The sequence below is a fragment of the Eucyclogobius newberryi genome, unplaced genomic scaffold (assembly GCF_026437365.1).
Source record: "Eucyclogobius newberryi isolate DKJ021-1_F unplaced genomic scaffold, fEucNew1.0.hap1 SCAF_6, whole genome shotgun sequence".
NCBI lineage: Eukaryota > Metazoa > Chordata > Actinopteri > Gobiiformes > Gobiidae > Eucyclogobius > Eucyclogobius newberryi.
Window position 1 is genome coordinate 41,022,800 of NW_027316278.1, and position 25,080 is coordinate 41,047,879.

The 25,080-nt window shown below is 52.6% G+C and overlaps 1 protein-coding gene across 1 annotated transcript in view; it reads right to left on the minus strand.

The window, feature by feature from the left end:
- Positions 1-330: 330 nt before the first annotated feature.
- The window catches only part of rad17 (RAD17 checkpoint clamp loader component), a 30,208-nt gene continuing 5,458 nt past the window's right edge, over positions 331-25,080 (minus strand). The window contains exons 4-16 of the mRNA XM_072432720.1: positions 24,840-24,972; positions 17,306-17,448; positions 16,372-16,424; positions 14,172-14,297; positions 11,571-11,640; positions 11,379-11,490; positions 10,694-10,876; positions 10,286-10,392; positions 6,303-6,449; positions 5,861-5,989; positions 5,683-5,803; positions 3,680-3,737; positions 331-1,067 (exon numbers count right to left, since the gene is read on the minus strand). Coding sequence (XP_072288821.1) covers positions 890-1,067; positions 3,680-3,737; positions 5,683-5,803; positions 5,861-5,989; positions 6,303-6,449; positions 10,286-10,392; positions 10,694-10,876; positions 11,379-11,490; positions 11,571-11,640; positions 14,172-14,297; positions 16,372-16,424; positions 17,306-17,448; positions 24,840-24,972 — 1,560 coding nt within the window. The 3' untranslated portion in view covers positions 331-889. The remainder of the gene's footprint in view (positions 1,068-3,679; positions 3,738-5,682; positions 5,804-5,860; positions 5,990-6,302; positions 6,450-10,285; positions 10,393-10,693; positions 10,877-11,378; positions 11,491-11,570; positions 11,641-14,171; positions 14,298-16,371; positions 16,425-17,305; positions 17,449-24,839; positions 24,973-25,080) is intronic.

Sequence of the window (25,080 nt, forward strand, 5' to 3'; positions counted from 1 at the left end):
CCCCTCCTACTCTACTCCTACAGGCTCTTTGCTCCTCTGCTCCTCCTCCTCCTCCTCTGCTCCTCCTCCTCCTCCTCTGCTCCTCCTCCTCCTCCTCCTCCTCCTCCTCTGCTCCTCCTCCTCCTCCTCTGCTCCTCCTCCTCCTCCTCTGCTCCTCCTCCTCTGCATTTGCTCTGGGACAAGTCCAAAGAGTCAGAACAGTAGAACTTACACATAATAACTGACAGCACATGAGAGAAGACAGAGACACATGTGAACAGAGGACACACTTTAATGACTAAACTATCGTCACTTATGGGCAGCTCAAAGTTAACAAATATTGACAAAAGGCGTGTGAAGTGAACAAACACACGGAGCACCTCCTCCAACACGAGTCAATAAACCACGAGGAGCTCCTCATGTTCACAGTGTTCAAGAGTTTCAAATAAATATCTAATAACCAAGTGGCAATATTGACCTTCCCAAAATGTGCTGCACAAAGTATTGACTTTTCAGCCGTTTCACTCGTTCATATACATTTTATACATATTTATTATGGTTTGTAGCACAAATCCAAGTTTACAGCCCGTTTTGTCCTGCTTCTTCAGAGTTTAGACCTGGTTTAGTTCTGGAGGTGCCAGAAGCTCTGCAACAGTCTTTAACCCACTTTTAAATACATTTGAACCAAATCAAAGTTGAGATGTGACTGAAGAACTCTAGATACAACACAGTAAAGACCAGACCTGGTCCGGACCTGGTCCTGACCTGGTCTGGACCAGGTCCGGACCTGGTCCAGACCTGGCTTACAGTGTTTGGTGTTGCTCGTTCAGAGTTCTCCTTAAGACCTGGAGCCTGGATGTTGTACAGGGTCAAAGGTTGCCTGTCTGGTGTGTGTCTGGTGTGTAGCTGGTCAGTCGCTGTCGTACTCCTCGATGAGCAGCTCCTCGGGCTGCAGCAGGGCGTGGCCCATGCTGGGCTGGCTCTGGCTGTCTGGTAGCTCCTCCTCATTCTTCACCGGCTCCTCCTTCTCCTCACTGTCCCCTGCCGACTGGCCAAGCTCTTTATCAGCCACAGGTTCCAGTTTTAACCTGCGAAACAAGGAAAGAAAGTGAAGTGTGAGATCAGCTCTAGTGAACGATAGTGATGTCACAAAACCACCATGATAAACATTGATAAAGACAATAAGCAGTTTTAAACATAACATAACATATAACATATCATAACATATATGTTACATGTTATATGTTATAACATATAACATATCATAACACCACATCACATCTCAAAGTGCCACAGAGTTCAATTCAAAAGAGATCAGAAGCAAAGTGAGACACAGCGTGACATAAAGAGGTTCAAACACGGCGTCGAGGCTTTGAGAGAAGTCAAAGAAATGAGGCAAAACTGTTCCTGTGCACGCTCGCTTTAGCCACGCCCCTCACCCACGCTCGCTTTAGCCACGCCCCTCACCCACGCTCGCTTTAGCCACGCCCCTCACCCACGCTCGCTTTAGCCACGCCCCTCACCCACGCTCGCTTTAGCCACGCCCCTCACCCACGCTCGCTTCAGCCACGCCCCTCACCCACGCTCGCTTCAGCCACGCCCCTCACACACACGCTCGCTTCAGCCACGCCCGTCACGCGCTTGCTGTAGCCACGCCCCTCACACGCGCTAGCTTTAGCCACGCCCCTCACACGCGCTCGCTTTAGCCACGCCCCTCACACGCGCTCGCACATAACCGCGTCATTACATAACCGTCATTACATAACCGCGTCATTACATAGCCGTGTAGTGTTATTACATAGCCGTGTAGTGTTATTACATAGCCGTGTAGTGTTTTTACATAGCCGTGTAGTGTTTTTACATAGCCGTGTAGTGTTTTTACATAGCCGTGTAGTGTTATTACATAGCCGTGTAGTGTTATTACATAGCCGTGTAGTGTTTTTACATAGCCGTGTAGTGTTTTTACATAGCCGTGTAGTGTTATTACATAGCCGTGTAGTGTTTTTACATAGCCGTGTAGTGTTATTACATAGCCGTGTAGTGTTATTACATAGCCGTGTAGTGTTATTACATAGCCGTGAGGATGCACGTTTCCAGTGAGACCCCGGTGACTGTAGTACGTGTGTAAATATCATGTTACATTGGGGCACCTGCGGTTTATGACAGGTGCGGTTTATGACAGGTGCAGGTGCGGTTTATGACGGGTGCAGGTGCGGTTTATGACGGGTGCAGGGTGCAGGTGCGGTTTATGACGGGTGCGGTTTATGACAGGTGCAGGTGCGGTTTATGACGGGTGCGGTTTATGACAGGTGCAGGGTGCAGGTGCGGTTTATGACAGGTGCGGTTTATGACGGGTGCAGGTGCGGTTTATGACGGGTGCGGTTTATGACAGGTGCAGGGTGCAGGTGCGGTTTATGACAGGTGCGGTTTATGACGGGTGCAGGTGCGGTTTATGACGGGTGCAGCCCGAACATGGACAAGTTCTATTTTCTTCATAGATTTTGTGTGCGTGGCTTTTATTCCAGAGCATTGTAAAAATACTGTAATATACAAGCTCAAAGCTGGGAAGAAGCCATAAAGTGCTGTTTATCACTGAAGTTATGGAACTTCTGTGTAATACTGGTTCAGGGGCCGGTTTGGGAGCCAGGGAGAAATGTGCACGGTCAAGCTTTATTTTCCCAACTTTTGTTGGGTCTCCATATACGTGGAGACCTGGAAGGTGGATCTCTACCTTCAGTGTCCTCTGGAATGCAGGTTCCTCTGTGATCACCTTCATCCAGGTCGTCCACCTCTTGACTTAAGACAACTAGCTGCTTTGTCAAGTCAGCCACTTTGGTTTGGTTTCTTTCAGCTCAGAGACCTCCTCCTCGCCTGCTGTGGCTCAGCTGTCCGGGTCACTAAACTTAGATCATGCATTTCCTTCTATCTTGTGCGTCCACTGCCTGGTCAGTTATCTCCCGCAGCGCAGCCATAATCACTGGATCCAGTTCGCTCCTCGACTCCTCCAGAGCCGGAGCCGGAGGAGGTGGGGGTCCGCTAGCTAGTTTAGGTGTAGCATTGCTAGCCTGGTTCTTGGTGGCTCTTCATGTCTGCTCCTTGTAGAAACATCGAGTTCCCCCGAATGAACTCGGTATAAAGACTGATATTTAACAGCTTCGCAGCCATCGTCCCGGGAGTTCACAATGAGTTCATGTAAAGCACAATTAATGAATTTAAATGTTCAATTAATGAATTAAATGTGTCAATTAAAAGAAACATTGAAAGCTTCACATTAAACAGATCTAGTTACTTCATGAGTTCATGGTGTTGGTACAACACGTTACTGTTCATATTCTTATTGTTCTTATTGTTAATCATTTATTGACACATTTAATTAAGTCAATGACCGTTTCATTAATTCATTGAACATTAAATGATTAATGTGATTGATACCTTATACATTCAAATATTTCATTGTATATTACATTAATTCATTGTACAATTTTATTTATGAATTAAGTATATTATTAACTAGTGTGCATTTACGGTAAATGCAGTAAGTTAATGAGTTATTGATATATGTCTCTCAGCCCAAATGTGCAGTTCTTCAGCTCTTTGTAGAAGAGACGAGCGCTCTGACAAGTTCTTCTGAGAAACGCAATGGAAATGAGATAAAGAGCGTCCTCAACGTGATGTTTCTGCAGTGGGAGAGGGAGAGTACCTGTTGGGCCACCGCCTCAGAGACATCTGCCCCACGTCCTGGATCAGGTCGATCTGAGCTGGAACACAAGCACAAGACTCGTCAAGAAACACCAACAAAGAGCTTCACTGCAGCCGCTAACCCTAACACCCCCACCCACCTGGAGAGAACAAGGACCCCCCCACCCACCTGGAGAGAACAAGGACCCCCCCACCCACCTGAAGAGGACAAGGACCCCCCACCCACCTGAAGAGGACAAGGACCCCCCCACCCACCTGGAGAGGACAAGGACCCCCCCACCCACCTGGAGAGGACAAGGACCCCCCCACCCACCTGGAGAGGACAAGGACCCCACCACCCACCTGAAGAGGACAAGGACCCCCCCACCCACCTGGAGAGAACAAGGACCCCCCACCCACCTGAAGAGGACAAGGACCCCCCCACCCACCTGAAGAGGACAAGGACCCCCCCACCCACCTGAAGAGGACAAGGACCCCCCCACCCACCTGAAGAGGACAAGGACCCCCCCACCCACCTGGAGAGAGCAAGGACCCCCCAGCCACCTGGAGAGAGCAAGGACCCCCCACCCACCTGAAGAGGACAAGGACCCCCCCACCCACCTGGAGAGAGCAAGGACCCCCCACCCACCTGAAGAAGACAAGGACCCCCCCACCCACCTGAAGAGGACAAGGACCCCCCACCCACCTGAAGAAGACAAGGACCCCCCCACCCACCTGGAGAGAGCAAGGACCCCCCACCCACCTGGAGAGAACAAGGACCCCCCCACCCACCTGGAGAGAGCAAGGACCCCCCACCCACCTGGAGAGAACAAGGACCCCCCACCCACCTGGAGAGAACAAGGACCCCCCACCCACCTGAAGAGGACAAGGACCCCCCCACCCACCTGGAGAGGACAAGGACCCCCCACCCACCTGGAGAGAGCAAGGACCCCCCACCCACCTGGAGAGGACAAGGACCCCCCACCCACCTGGAGAGAGCAAGGACCCCCCACCCACCTGGAGAGGACAAGGACCCCCCCACCCACCTGGAGAGGACAAGGACCCCCCCACCCACCTGGAGAGGACAAGGACCCCCCACCCACCTGGAGAGGACAAGGACCCCCCACCCACCTGGAGAGGGCAAGGACCCCCCACCCACCTGGAGAGGGAAAGACACCTTCTTCCAGTTGAGAACCATGACCTCGGATTTGGAGGATTTTCCTAGTCCCAAGTTTTGCCTTGTCAAGTGAAAAAAGCGGTGGTGCATTTGGCCTCAGAAGTACCACAGGCTTGGCGCTGCTGCAGTGACAATAGAGGCAGAGAACATGCTCGACTCAAACTCGTTCCCAGTCGGGCTACGCAAGACGTTCACAACAAACGTTCACACTACGTTTGGTCTGCAGAGTCCTTCCTCTGCCAGTGGATCCACCCCACGACCAGCTGGTGATGGGGTTACGTCTCAGTAGATAATCAGTCCATCATCAACCTCCAGCCTAAGGTGTCCTGGTGCCACATGAACATGGTGTTTGTTATGGACAAACTGACCAGCACAGAAGTCCAGCTCCAGTTCAGATTGAGGGAGGGCTCCACCCGATCACCTCTGCAGGTGTCACTGTCGGGGCCCACGTGGGGGGCCCGCAGGCCGACAACAGTGTGCCATACAGAAACGCAGAGCACCTTTGAATGATTCAACATTTGGACAGGTGCTGCCCGGTGGTGGAGTGGTTAAGGCACAGCACACGTATGCCGTAAGTGCAGCCGTGCAGTGGGTTGTGCTTTCGATTCCCGAATCCGACATTTTACTCCCTCCCTTCTCGCTCATCCCCCATTCCACACTCCCCTTTCCTGTCTAATAGAGCCTTCGGGCCCAAAAACATTTGATCAGATATTTGTGTAAATTAACAAAACAGATAGTGGCTTTTTAATATTTGCCTGAGAAAATAATGCTTTATTTTGTCTCTAAGTTATTTCCTTTGACTGCTCCGACCTTCTTAATAAAGTTGTGTGACAAACCAGAGACAGTACCTTGGTTCCTCATGGGGTTGGACAGCTTGGCCAGATATGGCAGCAGCTGGGTCTGGAGGGCCCCGGGCGTGAGGCAGAAGGTCCTGAAGAGGGTGTGGACGGCCAGGCAGTTCCCCCGGTACTGAAGAGGACAGCGTCAGACACAGCACACACGCCTCTCACTGCCCTGGACTCTTACCTTCTTGTACACGTCCAGCCAGTGAGGTTTGTGCAGAGGCCTGAACCCGACTGTGGCCTGCTGGGAGTTGGAGTGAAGGAGCCCCCTGGTGGCCACCGAGCAGCTGTAGTCCGACAGGAGGCTGCGAGTCTGAAGCACAGCACACACTTAAGACTTTGAGAGCATTTGGAGTCAGATCTAATGGACTGAAAATAGGCAACAATTTGGAATTTCCTGGGTAAAAATGAGTTTGCTGTTCTATTACAAGATGGAGGAAGCCTCTATTTGAGCTACAACAAAAGTATAATTTGTAATAAATGATCTAATATTGAAAAAACAATACAGATAAAACTGTTGTAGGTTCAACAACAAGTATTTGTTCACTAGTCACTCATCCTAGTCTTGTACTTGACAGAATCTGAAGCTCTTTCTCAGAATATACAGTAGAAGTTGCTCTTTGTACCGTCCAGTCGGCGGAGAGCAGGTCAGCGTCAGACAGGTACTCGCTGGCCCGCTGCACGTCCTCAGTGTGACAGAAGAAGTCCAGGTAGTTCTGGTGCAGGTACAGACTGAAGAGGTCTGAGGACATGTGTGAGCGCTCCACGACCATCTGCACACACCAACAACACAATCAGGCCTTTTACACACCAACAACACAATCAGGCCTTTTACACACCAACAACACAATCAGGCCTTTTACACACCAACAACACAATCAGGCCTTTTACACACCAACAACACAATCAGGCCTTTTACACACCAACAACACAATCAGGCCTTTTACACACCAACAACACAATCAGGCCTTTTACACACCAACAACACAATCAGGCCTTTTACACACCAACAACACAATCAGGCCTTTTACACACCAACAACACAATCAGGCCTTTTACACACCAACAACACAATCAGGCCTTTTACACACCAACAACACAATCAGGCCTTTTACACACCAACAACACAATCAGGCCTTTTACACACCAACAACACAATCAGGCCTTTTACACACCAACAACACAATCAGGCCTTTTACACACCAACAACACAATCAGGCCTTTTACACACCAACAACACAATCAGGCCTTTTACACACCAACAACACAATCAGGCCTTTTACACACCAACAACACAATCAGGCCTTTTACACACCAACAACACAATCAGGCCTTTTACACACCAACAACACAATCAGGCCTTTTACACACCAACAACACAATCAGGCCTTTTACACACCAACAACACAATCAGGCCTTTTACACACCAACAACACAATCAGGCCTTTTACACACCAACAACACAATCAGGCCTTTTACACACCAACAACACAATCAGGCCTTTTACACACCAACAACACAATCAGGCCTTTTACACACCAACAACACAATCAGGCCTTTTACACACCAACAACACAATCAGGCCTTTTACACACCAACAACACAATCAGGCCTTTTACACACCAACAACACAATCAGGCCTTTTACACACCAACAACACAATCAGGCCTTTTACACACCAACAACACAATCAGGCCTTTTACACACCAACAACACAATCAGGCCTTTTACACACCAACAACACAATCAGGCCTTTTACACAACAACAACACAATCAGGCCTTTTACACACCAACAACACAATCAGGCCTTTTACACAACAACAACACAATCAGGCCTTTTACACAACAACAACACAATCAGGCCTTTTACACAACAACAACACAATCAGGCCTTTTACACAACAACAACACAATCAGGCCTTTTACACACCAACAACACAATCAGGCCTTTTACACACCAACAACACAATCAGGCCTTTTACACACCAACAACACAATCAGGCCTTTTACACAACAACAACACAATCAGGCCTTTTACACAACAACAACACAATCAGGCCTTTTACACACCAACAACACAATCAGGCCTTTTACACACCAACAACACAATCAGGCCTTTTACACACCAACAACACAATCAGGCCTTTTACACAACAACAACACAATCAGGCCTTTTACACAACAACAACACAATCAGGCCTTTTACACAACAACAACACAATCAGGCCTTTTACACACCAACAACACAATCAGGCCTTTTACACACCAACAACACAATCAGGCCTTTTACACACCAACAACACAATCAGGCCTTTTACACACCAACAACACAATCAGGCCTTTTACACACCAACAACACAATCAGGCCTTTTACACAACAACAACACAATCAGGCCTTTTACACACCAACAACACAATCAGGCCTTTTACACACCAACAACACAATCAGGCCTTTTACACACCAACAACACAATCAGGCCTTTTACACAACAACAACACAATCAGGCCTTTTACACACCAACAACACAATCAGGCCTTTTACACAACAACAACACAATCAGGCCTTTTACACAACAACAACACAATCAGGCCTTTTACACAACAACAACACAATCAGGCCTTTTACACAACAACAACACAATCAGGCCTTTTACACACCAACAACACAATCAGGCCTTTTACACACCAACAACACAATCAGGCCTTTTACACACCAACAACACAATCAGGCCTTTTACACAACAACAACACAATCAGGCCTTTTACACAACAACAACACAATCAGGCCTTTTACACACCAACAACACAATCAGGCCTTTTACACACCAACAACACAATCAGGCCTTTTACACACCAACAACACAATCAGGCCTTTTACACAACAACAACACAATCAGGCCTTTTACACAACAACAACACAATCAGGCCTTTTACACAACAACAACACAATCAGGCCTTTTACACAACAACAACACAATCAGGCCTTTTACACAACAACAACACAATCAGGCCTTTTACACACCAACAACACAATCAGGCCTTTTACACACCAACAACACAATCAGGCCTTTTACACACCAACAACACAATCAGGCCTTTTACACAACAACAACACAATCAGGCCTTTTACACAACAACAACACAATCAGGCCTTTTACACAACAACAACACAATCAGGCCTTTTACACACCAACAACACAATCAGGCCTTTTACACAACAACAACACAATCAGGCCTTTTACACAACAACAACACAATCAGGCCTTTTACACAACAACAACACAATCAGGCCTTTTACACACCAACAACACAATCAGGCCTTTTACACACCAACAACACAATCAGGCCTTTTACACACCAACAACACAATCAGGCCTTTTACACACCAACAACACAATCAGGCCTTTTACACACCAACAACACAATCAGGCCTTTTACACAACAACAACACAATCAGGCCTTTTACACACCAACAACACAATCAGGCCTTTTACACAACAACAACACAATCAGGCCTTTTACACACCAACAACACAATCAGTTCATGCACGGAAAATACCAACAGATGCAACAACTCGTCTAAACTGGCCTGAAACAGGACCTGGAAATGTGGAAGAGACCACCATTATTTTGAGAGTGATTTTTATTAAAATTTTGGTATTGAAATTAGTATTAGCAAATATTTCATGAGTAACAACCTCAAGTTTGACATTTAAGTGTAGAGAAAACATAAATCTACATTTATATCTTGATTGGAGGCGAGACAGCAACTCAAAATTCACCCATAGAAAAGATTCAAACACACAGTCCAACATGGTGTTTGGTGTTGGTGGGCTCCTCTTCGCTCTCCTCAGGCGGACTAAACCTCCTACATTGCCTCTCCAAACTCCTCCAAACCTGGAGTTTCACCTCCTGAAGCTCTGGAGCTGCGGCGTGCTCGGCCCAACACAGTAACTGCCTCAGGACCAACAATGAGAGGCTAAGATCACCACAGCAGCACAACCCGGAGGTGCTCGGCTGACAGCTCCGCTCTTCACCTGAGCTGGGCCTGCACATGTGACAGACATCTTCTCGTTACAGCTTTGTAAAACGCATGATAAAACATACGTTCAGTCGTCCTGACCGAGGGCGTGGTCCGTGCGGTGGAGGGCCCCCCCAACAAGAACCCCATGTAGGCTACAACATTTAAAGTACTTCAAAAGTATGTCCAATGCTCCAGTCCGGGCAAATCCCCACATGGTTCAAAGACAGCCAAAGATGTATTATCTGGGAAGGTGCTGTAAATCAATAATGAATGTAAAATGCACCAGAATGAAGGAAGTGACAGATCATTGGCTCAAACATGTCCAGGGGGAGAACTACCAGGCAATAAATCTACTGAGCTGTTCAATAATGTTTTGTTTTTAGTAGTAGTAAATTTAAAATGATAAGAAATCATCTTGTCAAATGAAAGTAAATTCACCTTTTTGCCTCGTGGTTTTGTGGATAAAGTAACGCTTTAGATTGGTTTGAATCGGGCCGATGCCGCTCTTTGCAGCGCTTTAACCACCTCAGAGACCTGTCCTCATGTGAACTGTCGTGTGCAGTGTGCAGATGAGGAGCACCCACCTCGGGCTCCACCAGCAGGGGCTCTCGGTGGTGCCCTGACAGGTGCGGAGGCAGACTGTGCTCCTGCCGTGCTGCAGTCACTGCCTCTGATCCTTCAGGGACGTCTCCTGTTTCCAACACAAAACCACAAGACATTGAAAATCATACTCATCAACATATGAAATAAAGAGTGATACTATCCTCAATGCAACGTATGTGATTATGATGACATTTACAATCATTAAAGTGGGACTTAACACTAAAGCAAAAGAAGATTGACGCATGTTCTAGTTTTAATACTTAGAACCTGGAAAAAGCACATTTTCAAAAAGATAATCACACGAGCTGAAACGTTTAACCACCCAACGTAATAGCGCCAGAGTGGGTGGAGTTTAGGTCTTCTGTGTGTGATGTAGGCGTGTCCCTCACGTCTGCAGTGCAGGATCCTGCCCAGGGCTCGGAACAGGAACAGGGAGGCGTCCTTTCCTCCGATGGCCTGCTCCTCCTCCTCCGCTCTCCTTTTGCTTTTCTTGGAGCGGCCTGGTTTGGATCGGAGGCTTTTAGAGGATTTCTCTTGAAACGTTTTGAGAACACTTCGTTCCAAAGACGTGTCTGAAAGTGAAGAAGAGCACTTTCTGAAATGAATGATCCTCTGCAGTGTCTGAGCCAAATGCAAACGCAGCACAATAAATCAGCTCGAATGATTCACACGTCTTGTTCACCACAATACACACATTTAAAAAGGTGTAACATTTCTGTCCGTCAGCTCGTTGCCATGGGAATGCTCCACAGTGTGGCATTAGGACTGTAGCAAAGCCCAACCAAGGACGGGAGTTGAAAATTAGCACTGGCTATAAACTTTGTATGCATTACGTCAGCTACAAGCTTTGTTTTGTAACTGTCCCGGTCAAAGAAAGAAAGAAAGAAACATATCTACGGTAGGTTTACAAGTCTGATCTGAACACACGCTCGGAGGGAGACGATGTTTGAAACAGGATTACTCAAACTAGTATGAATGAAGCTAAATGCTACTCCAGGTGTGTTTTTGATGAGGAAAATAGCTAAAAATAAAGTCATCTTAGCATAATATGTCTCCTTTAATAGAAGTCCTGACCTGGAACACAGGAGAACTGGAGGCTGTTGATGGCACTGCGGATGTCCCCGGAGCTGCCCGTGCACAGCCTCTCCAGCAGGGCGTGGTCTGGGGGGCACAGCCGCCCACCGCTCTGCTCCAACACACACACTATGAACATATAGAACTATACAAGACAATACCTGACCACAAGTACACATAAGCTCCTCCCACCTTCTCCACTTCCACCGCTGACACTCGACTCAGCACTTTCATCATGGTGGTTGGAGCCACAGGGTTAAAACTGAGAACAGATATTACAGTTAGTACAAAAACTGCATCTCCAATTGGACTTACGCTGCGTTCATGTGGTCCTAAGGCTCACACAAGTCAGGAAACAACCTGGGTCAAAGGTCGCAGCTCGACTTCCACACCTGACCTCACTGCTGCGCAGACGGACAATTTGTTATATCGTCTGAAAGATTTGAGCTCTTTGACTACATTTAGTTGTCCACATTAGAAGAACATTAGTGCACTTCTGTTACCAATGGAACGGCACTGGCTTTATTCAACACTGTTATAAGACTCAGGGACTTATTACTGGTGACATCCAGGACCACATGAACGCAGCATTATGCCCAGGGTAACTTCAAATACAAAACCCTTTCAAATTTGACAGTAAAATGTACATTGTAGTATTGATCTTGGTATTGAATATAAAATCTATTCCTTAGTCTCTAAATCGAGTTTGAAATGTTAGAATCATGACAATAATAAAATAATATCTCTTTCGTAGAGCAGAAACTTGTGGTCCAAGAAATTACTCTGAAACTCCAGCTCAAGTAAGAGTAAAGGCCGGGACACACGGCAGGACCACGGACATGTGGACAATCGTATGAGATGTTCTCATGATCTCAGGGTGCTGCTCACTCCATCTGCGCCTGACGCTCGGCTCGGCCGGGGCAGATGTATGCACAGCTTTTGCCATGACTGATTGTCCTTGAGATGCTTCTACAACTTGTGGTGACTTCAGGTGATTGGACATGAGCTGGAAAAGCACACAGCTGCTGACCCTTACATGCATTTTGAAGGTCAGTAACAGTGATGTCAGAGCACAAACCAAGACATGAAGTCCAAGGAAGTGTCTGTAGACCTCAGACACAGGATCGTATCAGGCACAGATCTGGAGAAGGGACAGAAACATTTCTAATCTGCAGCATTAAAGGTTCCTCCAGCACAGGGGCCTCCATCATATAAGAGTAAAAAAAGGTTTTGAGTCACCAAGACTCTTCCTAGAGCTGGGTCCAGCCAAACTAAGAAATCGAGGGAGAAGGGCCTTGGTCTGGGAGGTGACCAAGAACCTGATGGTCACTCTGACAGATCTCCAGCGTGTCCATGTGAAGAGAACCTTCCAGAAGAAAAAACATCTCTGCTCCACCGTCAGGTCTGTGTGGTACAGTGAACAGACAGAAGCCTCAGTAAAAGGCCCATGACAGCCGCCTGGAGTCTGCTAAAAGGATCCTGAAGTACCCTCTTGAATATAAAGCAACGATGCTCTGCTCATCACCTGGACAGTCCCATCACTACAGTGAAGTGGAGATGTTCTTCAGCTGCAGGAACTGGGAGACTCGCGGCAGTAGCTCAGTGGTAGAGTGCTCAGTTCGACTCCCCGCTCGGTCAGAGCGGTCAGATCCACTGGCCCGCAGGTTGGCGGTGCGATCGCAGCTGCCGCATCTACCTTGACAGCAGAAAAGCTCTATATAAATGTGACCATTTGACTCGCCAGGATCAACAGAAAGATGAATGCAGCAGTTACAGAGACATCCTTGATGAAAACCTGCTCCAGAGGCTCTGGAGCTCAGACTAGAGCCAAGGGTCATCTTCAACAAGACAATGACCCTGAGCACACAGCCAGGACAACAAGTGACTACAGGACAACTCTGTGAATGTCCTTGAGTGGCCCAGAGGCCACACTTGAACCCAACTGAACATCTCTGGAGAGATCTGAAAACGGATGTGAATCGACGCTCACCAACCAAACTTATTGTGGTTTGGAGGTTCTGCAGAAGAATGGGAGAAACAGCATGAATAGGAGTGTGAGCTTGTAGCATCAAACTGGAAAAGACTTGAGGCTGTAACCAGTGCAAAGGAGCTTCAACAAAGGATTGAGCTTTTTTGTTTTTAATACATTTGCAAAAAATTCTAACAACCTTAATTATTAAAGTGTTTTTTGTTTAGAAATTTGTGGCAAATAATTGTCTGAATCTGATTTTTGATTGGAGAATGATTTTGAGCCGAAACACAAAATTGCTATCAGCAAAAGCTACACTGCCTGACCATTAAAACATGTCCATTATGTTTCCTAATCTTTGATCACAGCTCACATCGGCTGTGGCATAGTTTCAATAATCTTCTGCAATATTAACTGGTGTATTTCCCTCCACTGTGTCAGTGTTCCTCACACAGATCAGATGAGTTGAAGATCGTTATCTCACATCTGGGGACAGGTTAGGTGACCTCAAAAAGTTGCAAAAGTGGGACAAGCCATGGCATTTGGTGGGACGTGGTGGGACGTGGTGGGACGTGGTGGGAAGTGGTGGGACGTGGTGGGACGTGGTGGGACGTGGTGGGACGTGGTGGGACGTGGTGGGAAGTGGTGGGACGTGCTGTTCCAAACTGATATGTCTACATTGAATATTTTGTCCTATTCACCTGCAGTGTCTTAGAGCTATGTAATAGAGTAGTAAGTACGCCCTAAGTCATGAGTGTTCCCTCCTGCACGAGCAGGTCAAAGGTCAGAGTCCTACACTCCAGAATGCCGTGCCAGTGGTGCACCTGATGTGGGCCATGTGCAGCTCGTCCTGGACCTCTCGAGGAAACAAGCGTCTGCTGCTGCTGTCTGCGCTCACACAGTCCGACATGATGAAGACCAGAGGAACGCGGCAGGTCTTCACAAAGCGCCTGCAACAGAGAAGCCCTGAGTGCGACACACTGCCTCTGCATGCGCACCCGTCTGCAGAAGCCCTGAGTGCGACACACTGCCTCTGCATGCGCACTCGTCTGCAGAAGCTGAGTGCGACACACTGCCTCTGCATGCGCGCCCGTCTGCAGAAGCCCTGAGTGCGACACACTGCCTCTGCATGCGCGCCCGTCTGCAGAAGCTGAGTGCAACACACTGCCTCTGCATGCGCACTCGTCTGCAGAAGCTGAGTGCGACACACTGCCTCTGCATGCGCACTCGTCTGCAGAAGCTGAGTGCGACACACTGCCTCTGCATGCGCACTCGTCTGCAGAAGCTGAGTGCGACACACTGCCTCTGCATGTGCGCCCGTCTGCAGAAGCTGAGTGCGACACACTGCCTCTGCATGCGCACTCGTCTGCAGAAGCTGAGTGCGACACACTGCCTCTGCATGCGCGCCCGTCTGCAGAAGCCCTGAGTGCGACACACTGCCTCTGCATGCGCACTCGTCTGCAGAAGCTGAGTGCAACACACTGCCTCTGCATGCGCACTCGTCTGCAGAAGCCCTGAGTGCGACACACTGCCTCTGCATGCGCGCCCGTCCGCAGAAGCCCTGAGTGCGACACACTGCCTCTGCATGCGCGCCCGTCTGCAGAAGCCCTGAGTGCGACACACTGCCTCTGCATGTGCGCCCGTCTGCAGAAGCTGAGTGCAACACACTGCCTCTGCATGCGCACTCGTCTGCAGAAGCTGAGTGCGACACACTGCCTCTGCATTCGCACTCGTCTGCAGAAGCTGAGTGCGACACACTGCCTCTGCATGCGCACTCGTCTGCAGAAGCCCTGAGTGCGACACACTGCCTCTGCATGCGCGCCCGTCTGCAGAAGCTGAGTGCGACACACTGCCTCTGCATGCGCGCCCGTCTGCAGAAGCCCTGAGTGCGACACACTGCCTCTGCATGCGCGCCCGTCTGCAGAAGCTGAGTGCGACACACTGCCTCTGCATGTGCGCCCGTCTGCAGAAGCTGAGTGCAACACACTGCCTCTGCATGCGCACTCGTCTGCAGAAGCTGAGTGCGACACACTGCCTCTGCATGCGCACTCGTCTGCAGAAGCCCTGAGTGCGACACACTGCCTCTGCATGCGCGCCCGTCTGCAGAAGCTGAGTGCGACACACTGCCTCTGCATGCGCACTCGTCTGCAGAAGCTGAGTGCGACACACTGCCTCTGCATGCGCACTCGTCTGCAGAAGCTGAGTGCGACACACTGCCTCTGCATGCGCACTCGTCTGCAGAAGCATTGAGTGCAACACACTGCCTCTGCATGCGCACTCGTCTGCAGAAGCTGAGTGCGACACACTGCCTCTGCATGCGCACTCGTCTGCAGAAGCTGAGTGCGACACACTGCCTCTGCATGCGCACTCGTCTGCAGAAGCCCTGAGTGCGACACACTGCCTCTGCATGCGCGCCCGTCTGCAGAAGCTGAGTGCGACACACTGCCTCTGCATGTGCGCCCGTCTGCAGAAGCTGAGTGCGACACACTGCCTCTGCATGCGCACTCGTCTGCAGAAGCTGAGTGCGACACACTGCCTCTGCATGCGCACTCGTCTGCAGAAGCATTGAGTGCGACACACTGCCTCTGCATGCGCGCCCGTCTGCAGAAGCCCTGAGTGCGACACACTGCCTCTGCATGCGCACTCGTCTGCAGAAGCTGAGTGCGACACACTGCCTCTGCATGCGCACTCGTCTGCAGAAGCTGAGTGCAACACACTGCCTCTGCATGTGCGCCCGTCTGCAGAAGCTGAGTGCAACACACTGCCTCTGCATGTGCGCCCGTCTGCAGAAGCTGAGTGCAACACACTGCCTCTGCATGCGCACTCGTCTGCAGAAGCTGAGTGCGACACACTGCCTCTGCATGCGCGCCCGTCTGCAGAAGCTGAGTGCAACACACTGCCTCTGCATGCGCACTCGTCTGCAGAAGCTGAGTGCGACACACTGCCTCTGCATGCGCACTCGTCTGCAGAAGCTGAGTGCGACACACTGCCTCTGCATGCGCACTCGTCCGCTCCAGCACTTACCTCAGAGTGTCGTGGAGGCTGCTGGGCTGGCGGTAGAACTGGTTGGGGAAATCCTACAACAAGTCATCAAACACTTCAGAGATCAATAGACTTTGGATTTTGTAAAATACATTTTCTTTGAAGTAAATTGATATTTTCTTACATTTTCTTATGATACACATATCACAAGTCTTTAACTTACATAGCAATTTGATTGTTTATAATGAAACAATTCATAAAATATCTTAATGTGATGGATTCTTATCTCATCTTGTCTTTTGTAAGTTCAAAAATGAACCCTTAAAATGCCATAAACGTTGTGCACCTGCATGTTCAGGCTCAGATTAGATGATGTGTAGTTTCTATGGTAACTCACCACTCAAGAGACAAGGGTAATGCACAGCCCTTCAAACCCAAACCTATGATTTCCTCATCTTGTATTGTGGAATATGACATGGATCTGGTTGGATTTTTTGATGGGCATAAGCCACAGTAGAATTTTGCGCAAAATTTGATAAATTTGGGAAGAAGTACATTTTGTGGAAGAAGTACATTTTGTGGAAGAAGTACATTTTGTGGAAGAAGTACATTTTGTGGAAGAAGTACATTTTGTGGAAGAAGTACATTTTGTGGAAGAAGTACATTTTGTGGTCCTCATTCAAGAGGCAATCTTTTGGAAATTCTTACATTGAGCATGTTTGGCCTCTAGATGGGCGTATACCACAGAGTGTTCTAGTGTGTTTCTCAGTGAGACAGATTTGTGAACAATACGTGTTTATAGCGTTTACATTTTTGTTCAGTGTATAATACACTCCTACATAGTGTGTATATTTTTCCGCAGTATACTGCACAGGCCTACATGTGTACATGGGCTTTCTGTCAAATACATCCAGGATATTCAACATAAAACTGAGGCAGTTGGTGAGAGTAAATGTTTCATACTCCAGGTCAGTACCTCCACCAGGATGAGCTTCCGGAGCGGCCCCGCCCCGTCTCCACTCATCTGCAGACAGCTGTACTTGTTGGCTCGAAGGAGGAAGTCCTGGAACTGCTGCAGCTGAGAGCCCTGGAAGCCCGCCAGGCCGTTCAGCGTCCAGTCTGCCCCGCCCACACAGGCAAATACACACCTTTAATGTGTCACTCACAAACAACACATCAGCACAACAGACACCACCACAGACACCGCTCCACCACAGACACCACCACAGACACCGCTCCACCACAGACACCGCTCCACCACAGACGCCACCACAGACACCGCTCCACCACAGACACCGCTCCACCACAGACACCACCACAGACACCACCACAGACACCGCTCCACCACAGACACCACCACAGACACCACCACAGACACCACCACAGACACCGCTCCACCACAGACACCACCACAGACACCGCTCCACCACAGACACCGCTCCACCACAGACACCACCACAGACACCGCTCCACCACAGACACCGCTCCACCACAGACACCACCACAGACACCGCTCCACCACAGACACCGCTCCACCACAGACACCGCTCCACCACAGACACCACCACAGACACCGCTCCACCACAGACACCGCTCCACCACAGACACCACCACAGACACCACCACAGACACCGCTCCACCACAGACACCGCTCCACCACAGACACCACCACAGACACCACCACAGACACCGCTCCACCACAGACACCACACCACCACAGACACCACCACAGACACTGCTCCACCACAGACACCGCTCCACCACAGACACCGCTCCACCACAGACACCGCTCCACCACAGACACCGCTCCACCACAGACACCACCACAGACACCGCTCCACCACAGACACCACCACAGACACTGCTCCACCACAGACACCGCTCCACCACAGACACCACACCACCACAGACACCACACCACCACAGACACCACCACAGACACTGCTCCACCACAGACACCGCTCCTCCACAGACACCGCTCCACCACAGACACCGCTCCACCACAGACACCACCACAGACACCGCTCCACCACAGACACCGCTCCACCACAGACACCACCACAGACACCGCTCCACCACAGACACCGCTCCACCACAGACACCACCACAGACACCGCTCCACCACAGACACCACCACAGACACCGCTCCACCACAGACACCACCACAGACACCGCTCCACCACAGACACCACCACAGACACCGCTCCACCACAGACACCACCACAGACACCGCTCCACCACAAACACCACCACAGACACCGCTCCACCACAGACACCACCACAGACACCACCACAGACACCGCTCCACCACAGACACCGCTCCACCACAGACACCACCACAGACACCGCTCCACCACAGACACCACCACAGACACCACCACAGACACCACCACAGACACCACCACAGACACCGCTCCACCACAGACACCACCACAGACACCGCTCCACCACAGACACCACCACAGACACCACCACAGACACCGCGCCACCACAGACACCACCACAGACACCGCTCCACCACAGACACCACCACAGACTCCACCACAGACACCACCACAGACACCGCTCCACCACAGACACCACCACAGACACCGCTCCACCACAGACACCACCACAGACACCGCTCCACCACAGACACCACCACAGACACCACCACAGACACCGCTCCACCACAGACACCACCACAGACACCACCACAGACACCGCTCCACCACAGACACCACCACAGACACCGCTCCACCACAGACACCGCTCCACCACAGACACCACCACAGACACCGCTCCACCACAGACACCGCTCCACCACAGACACCACCACAGACACCGCTCCACCACAGACACCGCTCCACCACAGACACCGCTCCACCACAGACACCACCACAGACACCGCTCCACCACAGACACCGCTCCACCACAGACACCACCACAGACACCACCACAGACACCGCTCCACCACAGACACCGCTCCACCACAGACACCACCACAGACACCACCACAGACACCGCTCCACCACAGACACCACACCACCACAGACACCACCACAGACACTGCTCCACCACAGACACCGCTCCACCACAGACACCGCTCCACCACAGACACCGCTCCACCACAGACACCGCTCCACCACAGACACCACCACAGACACCGCTCCACCACAGACACCACCACAGACACTGCTCCACCACAGACACCGCTCCACCACAGACACCACACCACCACAGACACCACACCACCACAGACACCACCACAGACACTGCTCCACCACAGACACCGCTCCTCCACAGACACCGCTCCACCACAGACACCGCTCCACCACAGACACCACCACAGACACCGCTCCACCACAGACACCGCTCCACCACAGACACCACCACAGACACCGCTCCACCACAGACACCGCTCCACCACAGACACCACCACAGACACCGCTCCACCACAGACACCACCACAGACACCGCTCCACCACAGACACCACCACAGACACCGCTCCACCACAGACACCACCACAGACACCGCTCCACCACAAACACCACCACAGACACCGCTCCACCACAGACACCACCACAGACACCACCACAGACACCGCTCCACCACAGACACCGCTCCACCACAGACACCACCACAGACACCGCTCCACCACAGACACCACCACAGACACCACCACAGACACCACCACAGACACCGCTCCACCACAGACACCACCACAGACACCGCTCCACCACAGACACCACCACAGACACCACCACAGACACCGCGCCACCACAGACACCACCACAGACACCGCTCCACCACAGACACCACCACAGACACCACCACAGACACCGCTCCACCACAGACACCACCACAGACACCGCTCCACCACAGACACCACCACAGACACCGCTCCACCACAGACACCACCACAGACACCGCTCCACCACAGACACCACCACAGACACCACCACAGACACCGCTCCACCACAGACACCACCACAAACACCGCTCCACCACAGACACCACCACAGACACCACCACAGACACCGCTCCACCACAGACACCACCACAGACACCGCTCCACCACAGACACCACCACAGACACCACCACAGACACCACCACAGACACCGCTCCACCACAGACACCACCACAGACACCGCTCCACCACAGACACCGCTCCACCACAGACACCACCACAGACACCGCTCCACCACAGACACCGCTCCACCACAGACACCGCTCCACCACAGACACCACCACAGACACCACCACAGACACCACCACAGACACCACCACAGACACCGCTCCACCACAGACACCACCACAGACACCACCACAGACACCGCTCCACCACAGACACCACCACAGACACCGCTCCACCACAGACACCACCACAGACACCACCACAGACACCGCTCCACCACAGACACCACCACAGACACCGCTCCACCACAGACACCACCACAGACACCACCACAGACACCGCTCCACCACAGACACCACCACAGACACCGCTCCACCACAGACACCACCACAGACACCGCTCCACCACAGACACCGCTCCACCACAGACACCACCACAGACACCGCTCCACCACAGACACCGCTCCACCACAGACACCGCTCCACCACAGACACCACCACAGACACCACCACAGACACCGCTCCACCACAGACACCACCACAGACACCACCACAGACACCGCTCCACCACAGACACCGCTCCACCACAGACACCACCACAGACACCACCACAGACACCGCTCCACCACAGACACCACACCACCACAGACACCACCACAGACACTGCTCCACCACAGACACCGCTCCTCCACAGACACCGCTCCACCACAGACACCGCTCCACCACAGACACCGCTCCACCACAGACACCACCACAGACACCGCTCCACCACAGACACCACCACAGACACTGCTCCACCACAGACACCGCTCCACCACAGACACCACACCACCACAGCCACCACACCACCACAGACACCACCACAGACACTGCTCCACCACAGACACCGCTCCTCCACAGACACCGCTCCACCACAGACACCGCTCCACCACAGACACCACCACAGACACCGCTCCACCACAGACACCACCACAGACACCGCTCCACCACAGACACCACCACAGACACCACCACAGACACCGCTCCACCACAGACACCGCTCCACCACAGACACCACCACAGACACCGCTCCACCACAGACACCACCACAGACACCGCTCCACCACAGACACCACCACAGACACCGCTCCACCACAGACACCACCACAGACACCGCTCCACCACAGACACCACCACAGACACCGCTCCACCACAGACACCGCTCCACCACAGACACCACCACAGACACCGCTCCACCACAGACACCACCACAGACACCGCTCCACCACAGACACCACCACAGACACCGCTCCACCACAGACACCACCACAGACACCGCTCCACCACAGACACCACCACAGACACCGCTCCACCACAAACACCACCACAGACACCGCTCCACCACAGACACCACCACAGACACCACCACAGACACCGCTCCACCACAGACACCGCTCCACCACAGACACCACCACAGACACCGCTCCACCACAGACACCACCACAGACACCACCACAGACACCACCACAGACACCACCACAGACACCGCTCCACCACAGACACCACCACAGACACCGCTCCACCACAGACACCACCACAGACACCACCACAGACACCGCGCCACCACAGACACCACCACAGACACCGCTCCACCACAGACACCACCACAGACACCACCACAGACACTGCTCCACCACAGACACCGCTCCACCACAGACACCACACCACCACAGACACCACCACAGACACCACCACAGACACCGCTCCACCACAGACACCACCACAGACACCGCTCCACCACAGACACCACCACAGACACCACCACAGACACTGCTCCACCACAGACACCGCTCCACCACAGACACCACCACAGACACCACCACAGACACTGCTCCACCACAGACACCACCACAGACACCACCACAGACACCACCACAGACACCGCTCCACCACAGACACCACCACAGACACCGCTCCACCACAGACACCGCTCCACCACAGACACCGCTCCACCACAGACACCACCACAGACACCACCACAGACACCGCTCCACCACAGACACCACCACAGACACCGCTCCACCACAGACACCACCACAGACACCACCACAGACACTGCTCCACCACAGACACCGCTCCACCACAGACACCACACCACCACAGACACCACCACAGACACCGCTCCACCACAGACACTGCTCCACCACAGACACCGCTCCACCACAGACACCGCTCCTCCACAGACACCGCTCCTCCACAGACACCGCTCCACCACAGACACCACCACAGACACCGCTCCACCACAGACACCACCACAGACACCACCACAGACACTGCTCCACCACAGACACCACCACAGACACCACCACAGACACCACCACAGACACCACCACAGACACCGCTCCACCACAGACACCGCTCCACCACAGACACCGCTCCACCACAGACACCACCACAGACACCGCTCCACCACAGACACCGCTCCACCACAGACACCGCTCCACCACAGACACCACCACAGACACCGCTCCACCACAGACACCACCACAGACACCGCTCCACCACAGACACCACCACAGACACCGCTCCACCACAGACACCACCACAGACACCGCTCCACCACAGACACCACCACAGACACCACCACAGACACCGCTCCACCACAGACACCGCTCCACCACAGACACCACCACAGACACCACCACAGACACCGCTCCACCACAGACACCGCTCCACCACAGACACCACCACAGACACCGCTCCACCACAGACACCACCACAGACACCACCACAGACACCGCTCCACCACAGACACCACCACAGACACCACCACAGACACCGCTCCACCACAGACACCACACCACCACAGACACCACCACAGACACTGCTCCACCACAGACACCGCTCCTCCACAGACACCGCTCCACCACAGACACCGCTCCACCACAGACACCACCACAGACACCGCTCCACCACAGACACCACCACAGACACTGCTCCACCACAGACACCGCTCCACCACAGACACCACACCACCACAGACACCACCACAGACACTGCTCCACCACAGACACCGCTCCTCCACAGACACCGCTCCACCACAGACACCGCTCCACCACAGACACCGCTCCACCACAGACACCACCACAGACACCGCTCCACCACAGACACCACCACAGACACCACCACAGACACCACCACAGACACCACCACAGACACCGCTCCACCACAGACACCACCACAGACACCGCTCCACCACAGACACCACCACAGACACCACCACAGACACCGCTCCACCACAGACACCACCACAGACACCGCTCCACCACAGACACCACCACAGACACCGCTCCACCACAGACACCACCACAGACACCGCTCCACCACAGACACCACCACAGACACCGCTCCACCACAGACACCACCACAGACACCGCTCCACCACAGACACCACCACAGACACCGCTCCACCACAGACACCACCACAGACACCGCTCCACCACAAACACCACCACAGACACCGCTCCACCACAGACACCACCACAGACACCACCACAGACACCACCACAGACACCGCTCCACCACAGACACCGCTCCACCACAGACACCACCACAGACACCGCTCCACCACAGACACCGCTCCACCACAGACACCACCACAGACACCACCACAGACACCACCACAGACACCGCTCCACCACAGACACCACCACAGACACCGCTCCACCACAGACACCACCACAGACACCACCACAGACACCGCGCCACCACAGACACCACCACAGACACCGCTCCACCACAGACACCACCACAGACACCACCACAGACACTGCTCCACCACAGACACCGCTCCACCACAGACACCACACCACCACAGACACCACCACAGACACCACCACAGACACCACCACAGACACCGCTCCACCACAGACACCACCACAGACACCGCTCCACCACAGACACCACCACAGACACCACCACAGACACTGCTCCACCACAGACACCGCTCCACCACAGACACCACAGACACCACCACAGACACCGCTCCACCACAGACACCACCACAGACACCACCACAGACACTGCTCCACCACAGACACCACCACAGACACCACCACAGGCACCGCTCCACCACAGACACCACCACAGACACCACCACAGACACTGCTCCACCACAGACACCGCTCCACCACAGACACCACCACAGACACCACCACAGACACCGCTCCACCACAGACACCGCTCCACCACAGACACCGCTCCTCCACAGACACCGCTCCACCACAGACACCGCTCCACCACAGACACCGCTCCTCCACAGACACCGCTCCACCACAGACACCGCTCCACCACAGACTCCACCACAGACACTGCTCCACCACAGACACCGCTCCCCCGGGCCCCGCTCCGCACCCTGTTGGTCACTCAGCTCCATGTGCACTGGGTTGCTCCACTCCTGGACTCTGGCCCCGAGCTCTTTGGACAGAACCTGCAGTGTGGCCGTTTTCCCACAGCCTGAGGGGCCGCTCACCAACAGGACGCCCCCCTGTGGACAGCACAGTCACGTCAGGACAAAGAAAGCACGGACTCAGCCTCTCCTGACCGGTCCAGTAGAAAAAAGAATGATAGCCGTATTTCAATAATGCTGATGTTT